The 10,605-nt window shown below is 34.9% G+C and overlaps 1 protein-coding gene across 1 annotated transcript; it reads right to left on the bottom strand.

The window, feature by feature from the left end:
• Positions 1 to 382: 382 nt before the first annotated feature.
• Positions 383 to 6,243, bottom strand: LOC121203004 (membrane-anchored ubiquitin-fold protein 6). The gene is made up of 4 exons (XM_041094299.1): positions 5,533 to 6,243; positions 4,867 to 5,037; positions 4,503 to 4,617; positions 383 to 862 (listed from the first exon to the last, which is right to left on the bottom strand). Exons 1-3 carry the CDS (start codon positions 5,660 to 5,662, stop codon positions 4,562 to 4,564), a joined length of 357 nt encoding a protein of 118 aa, XP_040950233.1. The 5' UTR covers positions 5,663 to 6,243; the 3' UTR covers positions 383 to 862; positions 4,503 to 4,561.
• Positions 6,244 to 10,605: the final 4,362 nt, after the last annotated feature.

Here is a 10,605-nt window from a genome sequence, read left to right as displayed (position 1 = left end):
TGGAGGGCAGAATTTTCAAGGAAAATAAAGAGGCTGAAGATGGTGGAAATTAACTCAACAAGAAAATACCTCCCAGGAGCCCTTTTTGTGCTTACTTTGTCTTTTCACGTAATAATTCTCCATAAGGTGCCTTGGGATTGGCTCTTTCTTTCTTTTTGTTTTGTCCGTTTACTCTACATAGTGGTCTGACCGTGTCACTTGTCAGTCCTCTATCTGGCATCAGTCGGTTGTCAAGATTTAAAGAAACTCTTTTGTTTGTTCATACGATTTCTTTCTCCTAATTATCTTATTATCTTGGTGAAGAATAATACTTCATACATGGTATCGCAATTCCTTGCAATTGGCTTTGAATTTCAAGCATGTTATATACTTGCACGTGAACTACTTTAAACTGGTCTCACTCAACTGTCTATAAGGAAATGATATGGTCCTTTAAAGACTGAAACTCTTAGAGAGACAGAGACTCATGACATGATGACTGTCAAGAATATTCCGGGCATCTGTGAAAGCCCGGAACTAGATTCCGTCCTCATCGGCCTCTCCTTAGTACTCTTTAAGAGAAAGAAACAACCCTTTACAGGTTTAAGTTATTGCCTTCTTCTTCACTGTCATTAAATGATCAAACTTGCAGTGAACTCACAGGCTATTGCAGGGTCATGTTGTTGAAGCTTGCTACACAATATTAAAAAGCAAACCGACTGTATATTATGTAAATAAATACAACAAATTCAACCATTTGTGTCCCACACCTGTTTTCTTCATCTCTGCTTCACCATTATTTGTGGCTCTCTCTCTCTCTCGTCCCCCACTTCACTTGAAAAATCCTGAAACATTGTAATGTTGAGGAATTTGGCACTCACAACTGTTGCGGAAGCGACGATAATATTAATAACAATATTATCAGAAATATTTAGATAATTATTATGCCAACAATTATACTAAGAAAATTCCCAGTTAAATTGGAGGGGTCACAATGGTCCCGCTTAAAACCCAACAACTAGACAGAACTCACTTAGATATTTATAGCAATAATAACTAAATAAATATAACCAACATAAAGCTATTAAATAAAAGCAAACAAATAAGAAATAAAATACCAGAGTTTTAACGAGGTTCGGCCAATTTAGCTTACGTCCTCGGACACTACCAAATTAATATTTCCTCTAGAAATATTACAAAGGAGAAGATTTTGGGATGATACAACCAAAGGGGAGGGGTTCTATATATAACAAACCAAACCCCCTCCATTTCTATCTTTTCCTAATGTGGGATATTGCCAATATTCAACAAATCTCCACCTTGGCGATATTCCACATCTTCGAACATCTTCTCATAACACAAACTTCAATAGTGTCTTCAATTTTGCAACCAATCGCCTTCTTCCCTTTTGGTAGTTGTGCCAGCTTCCACATCTTGTTTTTCTCTAGAGATTGCATTTCCTCTTCCATTGCACCTAACCATCTATAATTCTCTAAACTCTGAATGGCTTCGGTGTAAGTGGATGGAATATTATCAACAACTGGAAGTGCATAAGCTACCATGTCAGTGAAACGAGCTGGTTTCTGAATTTCTCGTCTCTGCCTTCTGACTGCAATTGGCTCTGATTGCTATTGAGGTTCTTGGGTAGAAACCTCTTCCTCATCTGACTCTGCATCTGCCAATGAAGAATCACTAGTGGTACCTTCTGCTGGAATTACCACACTCTGCTCAAACTCCACCTGCTGCGGAGTACACTCCACCTGCTGCGAAGTACTACTCACTCCTTCTGGATTTACCTTATTCAACATGGCAGATTCATGAAAGGTAACATCCCTACTGATTATCGTCTTCTTTGCCTCTAGACACCACAAACGATATCCCTTAACACCAGCATTGAAGCCCATGAATAGAGCCTTCTTTGCTCTTGGATCTAACTTTGATTCTTTCACATGATAATATGCAATAGAACCAAAAATGCGCAAGGTGTCATAATCAGTAGCAGGTTTTCCATACCATTTCTCCAAAGGAGTCTTGCCATTTATAGCAGATGATGGCAAATGATTGATGAGATGTTGAGCGTACGTCACAGCCTCAGTCCAAAACTTTCTATCTAATCCAGCATTAGATAACATACATCGAACTTTCTCCACAAGCGTTCGATTCATACGCTCTGCCACCCCATTCTGTTGCGGTGTTCCACCTACGGTGAAGTGCCTTACTATGCCACAATCTTGGCATATCTTCAGGAAAGGATCGCTTTTATATTCTCCACCGTTGTCTGATCGGAGAACCTTAATCTTCCTTCCTGTCTGATTTTCAACTTTAGTTTTCCACTTAAGGAAAACTTCAAGCACCTCATCTTTGTTCTTCATAGGAAACACCCAAACTCGTCTGGAAAAATCATCAATAAAGGTGACAAAATAACGTCTTCCTCCAAGTGATGGAGTCTTGGACGGTCCCCATACATCAGAATGCACATAATCCAGAATACCTTTAGTATTGTGAATCCCAGTGCCAAATTTCACCCTTCGTTGTTTTCCCAGAACACAATGCTCGCAAAATTCAAGTTTGCAAGTCTTTGTACCTTTCAATAATCCTTGCTTGGCTAGAGTTTGCAAGGATTTTTCACCAGCATGGCCCAAACGCATATGCCACAGCTGTGTTGCCTCAGCGTCCTTCTTGGTACTCGTAATTGCTGCTGCTGTTGTCCCGACCACTGTACTACCTTGGTAGTAATACAGATTGTTCTTTCTTATGCCTTTCAACATCACCAATGCTCCTGAAGTTGCTTTAAGAACTCCATCTCGTATTGTCACAACTAGGCCTTTAGATTCTAACGACCCCAAAGAGATGAGATTCTTCTTCAACTTTGGGACATATCGTACATCCCGCAAAATTCTAGTAGATCCATCATGACTCCTCAGTTTAATTGAACCTATCCCGGCTATTTTACATGTGTTATCATTACCCATGTAAACAACCCCTTCATCTAGTTTTTGAAATTCAAAGAACCATTCCCGAATGGGACACATATGATAGGAACAACCAGAATCCATGATCCACTCATCTGCATATAATGTTGAAGATGTCATACTAAGAGAAAAGTCTGACTCTGCTTCACTATTGCATTCTGCAACATTTGCATCTTGCGGAGTCTTCCCTTTTTTCTTCAATTTTGGACAATCTTTCTTCCAATGTCCTTTTTCTTTGCAAAAAGAACATTCATCTTTGGCAACAGCTCGACCTTTGGACTTTCTTCTCTTCCCCTTAGACTGACTTTGCTGACGACCTCTTGTTACCAATGCTTCCACTGCTGCTTCACCTGAACCTTTCAACTTATCCTTTCGGCGTAGTTCATAGCTATACAATGCAGCAGTTACTTCATTGAAAGTTACTTCCGATTTTCCATGAAGTAGAGTAGTTTCAAGGTACTCAAACTCCTCAGGAAGCGATCCCAACAACATTAATGCCAAGTCTTCGTCTTCAAAAGTCACATCCAAATTCAACAAATCAGCCACCAGCTGATTAAAATTGGTAATGTGCTCGTTCATCGTGGTACCAGGAACATAACTGAAACGAAACAGTCTTTTCTTCATATGTAACTTATTTTGACTGTTCTTCTTCAGAAATTTCTCCTCCAATGCTTTCCACAATTTACTTGCAGAAGTCTCTTTACTGAATGTATACTTCTGCTCTCTGGAAAGACATGATCGAATTGTACCACATGCCAATCGGTTGATGGTCTTCCATTCTTTATCATCAACCCCTTCTGGTTTTTCTTCCTCAATGGCAATATCTAGACCCTGTTGAAAGAGGGCATCTAGAAGCTCACTTTGCCACATGCCGAAATGACCTGTTCCATCAAAAATTTCCACTACAAATCTCGTATTTGCAGTTCCAATCCTCGGCAAAATGTACGAAGTGGAAGTTGTTGATATGGATGGTTTTTCTTCTGTCATTTTTGCCATAGCTTCTACTTAATAGCCACCAAATGCAGAATACCCACAAGCTTTCGGAAATGTTTCTGATGTGTAAGATCAAACTAAGCTGCAAACACAGAGCATACTACAAAACCTTGGCTCTGATACCAATTGTTGCGGAAGCGACGATAATATTAATAACAATATTATCAGAAATATTTAGATAATTATTATGCCAACAATTATACTAAGAAAATTCCCAGTTAAATTGGAGGGGTCACAATGGTCCCGCTTAAAACCCAACAACTAGACAGAACTCACTTAGATATTTATAGCAATAATAACTAAATAAATATAACCAACATAAAGCTATTAAATAAAAGCAAACAAATAAGAAATAAAATACCAGAGTTTTAACGAGGTTCGGCCAATTTAGCTTACGTCCTCGGACACTACCAAATTAATATTTCCTCTAGAAATATTACAAAGGAGAAGATTTTGGGATGATACAACCAAAGGGGGAGGGGTTCTATATATAACAAACCAAACCCCCTCCATTTCTATCTTTTCCTAATGTGGGATATTGCCAATATTCAACAACAACAACAGATATAACAGGAATTTTCATTCAAGGAAGTGGCATCAGAAATCTCATTAGGCAGCTACAAGATGGTGCAGGAACAGCCGCTTTTCTTTGGAGAATCATCCTGTTGTTTCTCTGTGGATAGTTAAATCACCATATAAGTTGACATGCTCTGATCATTGACTAAAGTCAGTCCATGAGATTATGACTTTACAAAACAATACGAATACACCACTTGCTAGTTGTAGTTATTGTTTAAAAGAGAGAAATAGAATAGGAAAACAAACATGGATGTCATGAAATTGATTAGCTTCTGCAAAGCTTTACCAACCAAAAATCCAACAACAGATTTAACAAATCAAATGCATATATGAAGTGGATTACCACTGTTTTTGTCTGACAAAGGAAGGCGAAGAACCACATGCATTGTGATTACACCGCCCGGAAGTTCACCAACCAGTAGTGTGCAGTCAGCAAGTGTGCTGTTGTTTTCAAGTATCTTTCCACCATTAATTAGCTTCACATCTTGTGTTGTCTTTGGGCAATTTTCTTTGTCTGTAAAACAGACCAGAGTTTTCCGTATAAAAACAGAAGCCAATTATGTACCCAAGCACAATTTTGAATGTTATAAACAACACAATAATTCAGATATAAATCACACAATAGGAGAATTATTAGAGGAAAAATGTTTCTGATAAAGCTTTTATGACTGCCTTCCTCTTTAGATTAACAAGTAGAAATCTAAAAGGTTAAATTAGTGAAGCTTTATTATTCAAGAAATTAGTATGTTATTTTGATCTAAGATCATCATGTGCCTTTGAGTTACAGTGCCATGGATCCAAGAGTAAAAAAGCACTCTTCACTAACTGAACTAATTTGCAAGCAAGCATGAAGGAAAATACAGGACATTCTTGAGACAGATACTTTTGATTTTGAAGCAATGGATAACAAAGACATTTTTCATGATAAAAGCACAGAATCCGGTGATGCATAGTTACATACAATTGTTAAACAGGTAAAAATGGGGAAAAAAAAGTTGAGCAAATTAACCTTTAGGCCACTGAGCAAGTATTTTCTCTTTGAGAGATGCCACAGTTGTAGCCGGACTGTACTTGCTTGGACCAATGTCAGTTCCATCTGCAAGCCTGAATTTGAGTTCCACCAAATCTTCACCAGCCATAGATCAAATCTTTCACCAATAATCTGAACTCAAGCTCTCATGCTAATCTCTACAAAAACCAGTTTTTCTTTTTTCTTGTTTTTTCTCAAACAGATTGAATGAATTATTTCACTATAAAAAAGAAAAACCCTTCTTTTTGGCAAATGATGTTGAAAGCTTGCTTCTTGTAAAGGGAAACCCACATTTCAGAAGCAACAATTTAAAAACCCGGATTCTTTTTGCAAAAGAAGGGCATCTTTTTAGTGGTTTTACATCAACCTAAGACCTGGGGACTGATCAGAATTCTGAATTGTAGGATAAATAGATCAGAGAATGAAGAAAGCTTTTTGCAACTTGATGTTGAAAGAAGAATGATCAGGCCACCAATATATGAACTTTTCAACTGAGATCTTTTTTACCTAAATCTAACAGACAATCTAATGGTATTGGAAGTTAAAACTTTTATTTTATCACCCCTTAAAATAACTCTACTCTTACTCCATTAAAATGAAAATATATGCTTATATTCATTGATCTGGTGAACACAAAAATCATCTGTTTGAGTGGGATGACATGATTTATTCAGATTCGGTTGTTTTCTTTTTGCTTTTTCTCTTTTGACTTAGTTGTTGGATACTATTACATGCAAACTTTTGGAAGGTAAGCTTAAGTCAATTTCATGTAACATGTTTAATACAAGCAACAATAAACTCATACTCTGAGAATTGAACAGTAAAATTTTATGAAAATTGAAAAAAATATCAGACAATGGAGACATTATTATTGTATTATGATACTGACAGTGACATTAGAACATTAGCAATAATTTATGAGCAAGCATTATCTGACTGGCTTTTACCAGGAACACTAACCAAACGATGGACTAAAGAAACCTTAGGTTGGTACAAAGATTCATGTTGATTTACTGTCAGAATTTAATGCCTAGAATATAAAAAATTGCACCTAAATTTTGCTGCAATTAATGGTAAAAGATAACATAAATGAAATCAGAATCATACACCAAAAAACTGATAACATGAGAAGGAAGAATCATTTTTATCATAAGATATAATCTTGCATAATGGAGAATCTAACACCATTTCATGTTCATTCAAACATCTTTTACTTTATTTTAATGTCTGGAGACAAATACTTGTGCAGATGCTTTGCTGTTGATAGATGCTTTTGGAGCAGATTGGAATGGTGGTCACGCTTATAACCCCACATCACCTACGTCGATAAGTTAATCGGGTTCGAGTTACTCATATCTAAATACGTGTTGGCCATGAATAGAAAATGAAAAGTTAGTAGGCCAGCTAGCCAGACCAAATCATCCAATTTGTGACCCAATTCAGCTTAATCCGGGTTAACATCAGAACTAACTAACTAACTATATATATGTATGGCATGAGATGCCAGTTGCTGGTGAGTAATTGAAGGTTCGTGGCGTGGGGAGATAACGATCCTCCCCACCCCAACAATAAGGGACAGATGGTTAGGTTGCACTCAAATTTGAAGAAGCTGTTGATGGAAGACATTAAATGTCAAATCCTTTTCCATGTTTTTGCAAGTTCCACTCACGCTTCACGCCAAACTAATTAATCTTGCACTCACAATATTCCTTATCATAAAAGGGTTCTTTTGATTGCTTGAGAAAAACGTTGCAAAACCAGCATTAAGAAGATTAATTAGTGTAATCTGATAACTTTTCTTTGCTTTTTCCATTAGCAAACAATATGCTTTTTTGATAAGTGTTAGCAAACAATATGCTTTTCTTTGCTTTTTTGGAATTAGGTTCTATGACTTTACAAGCATTCCAAGTTTCTACTGTCTAAACCCATTTCTTTAATTGCTTTTCTTTTTAATTATAAAGCATGCATCACTTTGTATAAGATAAGGGATAAGAGCAAAAAAGTGTGAAATAGCATGTATGTACCACCCACTAATTCCTTTTTTATGGAGACATCAAACTTGGTTCAAGGCACCGACATTTTAAAAAAAAAAAACTTTTAGACCAACAATTAGCAGGTAAAACTATTGTACCCCAATCCAACGTCGGAAGATATATTATGATACATTTCAAGTTTTAAAACGTATTTATGAAAGAAGATCTATTATGTTTACTGTTGTAAATAGAAACTGAAACGGGTCACTACTTGAGGCCCAAAATTTAACCCCCACCACCCCATTGCTAACATACGCAAAATTGATCAAATGGTTAAACTCCCTCTACCATTATAGTTTCAGCTAAATTTTAATTTTTATATTTTAAAATTTCAATTCAAATCCGCATTAATTAAAATGGCATGATATTTTATAAGTATTTATGTGATAATAGTATTCTAACATGATATTATAAATATAATAATATGGTTACGGTACAAAATTTTCAAAGACAGTAAAATTTAACTTAATAAAATTTCAATGTAATTGGTAAAGAAATGGTTGTATTCAATTATCGAAATTGTTAGCGGAGTTAGGTGAATTTGAATATAAACTGAATTTTATAATTAGGTTGGATTTATATTTAAAAGAAAAGTTTTGAATTTAATTAAAAACCAAATTCCATAATTTTTGTGATCACGTTGAATCAATTTATTGGAGCAGAGCCATTTTTTGATTTAGAAGAGAAATGGTCTCGTCTTCAATTCTGTAGCAAGTTTGGCACTTCTTTAAGTAGCCTCTTTTTTTTTCCTTACTGAACTTAATTATTAAAGTTTTAGAAGTTATTACTCATTAAATCAGTGACTTCAACAATGCTGCAGTTCAATCAATCTATTTGTCTTCAACAATATCTCTCACTTCTCTTTATATGAGAGAAATATTTTACGTCTTGTTTATGTCTAATTCACAACATGAAATACATGTATGTTATGCCATTTTTCTTTGACTCTTTATTTCAATGTAATAAGTCCACAAAGTATTACAGATTTTGGATTTTGGATTTTGAATTCATAAATTTGGGTTTTATAGTGCTTAGGAAACTCAAATGGTAAGTTTGAAAGGTGGAGTGAAAGTTAGAATGAAAATATTTACGTTTCTTTTCATGATTTCTGATATAATATCTAACACGTGATATGTAGAATAATATTTGGTAAAATACAATTGATGGAGTTGAAGATAATTGTTGGTTGAGGTTAAGGGGAGAGAATCACGAGGGGAAACAATCCCTCAATTGGTTTTGTTTGGTTTTGTGTCTTTCATGCCCATTTTTTATGTCAGTATCTGTCTCTTTCTTTCTTTCTTTGCACTCTCTATTGATAACGTTTTTTTAACATATATACTTGTTTCACCTCTTATTTATTGATATTTTTCTTTACTTTTAAAGATATTGAATTCATATTTACGTTCAAAACGTGTGAAACACTTAAACCACTAAAACATCAGTTATAAAAAATTTGACCATAAAAACACATTTGTAGACTATATCAGTTATAAGAAACATTGTATGACTTTGATTATATATGAAGTAGTGGAAAAAAAAAACAAATGAAGAGCAAAAATTAAAGAACTAGAAACTAGCTAGAAAGAGAATGCTGAGGCCATCACTTCCTTCGCAGCTTACACAAATTTGTCTTCAACAATGTCTCCCAAAACTTAGTGACTTCTCTTTGTTTTAAAAGGGGATTATAATCATTGTTTATGTCTTATAGAAACAAATTGCCCTCTTCACAACTTGAAGCATATGTATGCTATGTCATTTTTCTTTAGCTCTTTATTTCAATGCAATAAGTCCTCAAAGTATTATAGATTTTAGAATTTAAATTCATAAAATTGGATTTAGTATTGCTTAGGAAACTCAAATGACAAGTTTGGAAAGTGGAGTGAAGGCTAGAATGGAAATATTTTATGTTTTTTTTCATGATTTCTAATATAATATCTGACACGTGATATGTAAAATAACACTAGGTAAAATATAATTGATGGAGTTGAAATATTTGTTGGTTGAGATTGAGGGGAAGGAATCAAGAGGTGAAACGATCCCTCAACCTATTTTGTTTGGTTTTGTTTCTTTCACACCCATTTTTTATGTTCGTATCTGTCTCTTTCTTCTTCTTTTTTACACTCTCTGCTGATATGTGTTTTTGACATGTATACTCGTTTCACCTCTTATTTATTGATATTTTTCTTTGTTTTTAAAGATAATGAATTTGTATTTACAGTTAGAACGCGTGAAACACTTACATCACGTTTGGTTAGAAGGAATGGCTATTCCATTCCGTCACTATTCAATGCCCTACAGTAAAACAGTAATTTGATTCACTGAATGAGGGATTCTATAGAATAGTCATTCCTCTTGTATTTCTTTAAGTCTCGTAATATGAATTCAATGATTAAAGATATGAATAGCTATTCAACCTACTATCGAATCAAAACAAATTTTTTAGGTCTAAAATATCCTTTAATAAAATTTAACTACTCCTACCCTAAGCCACAATCATAGTCCCTTAATTTTTATTTTTATTTTGAAATGAAAATAGAAGAGATATGGACTCTCTCCCCTCCACTCTCCTCTCTCCTTCATCAGCGCTCTCACCAGCACCTTCACTAACGCTCTCACCAGCTCCTTCTTGCGCAGTCTCACCTCCACTGAAGTAAGTTCCCACATCAAATTTCATATTCCCAATTTTTTTTTCTATTTCTTCTCACGATCTGTTATGGGTCTATGCCATAAAAAAATTTACTTTGTCTTTGAATACAAAAAGAAAAGATTGTTTATACCTTTTAAAAATCTAAAATATACAGTTTTTACTTTACTGGATTCATTTTTTCCCAATTATTTATATGTTGATTAGTGTTATTTATTTTCTCTCAAATTCAAGCTAATATTATCAATGTCTAGACGATTATTCAACTCAGTGGCTTTCTCATCGAGTCATTTGCAATGGAATGCAAGGGAATGAACACTAGTTTATATAGTAAATTAATTATAAAGTGATTAAACGAGAGGGGGTGAGGATAAA

Source organism: Gossypium hirsutum, chromosome D05, assembly GCF_007990345.1.
Source record: "Gossypium hirsutum isolate 1008001.06 chromosome D05, Gossypium_hirsutum_v2.1, whole genome shotgun sequence".
Taxonomy (NCBI): Eukaryota; Viridiplantae; Streptophyta; class Magnoliopsida; order Malvales; family Malvaceae; genus Gossypium; species Gossypium hirsutum.
Note: the sequence above shows the minus strand (reverse complement) of the source record. Positions and strands in the feature narration are given on the sequence as shown.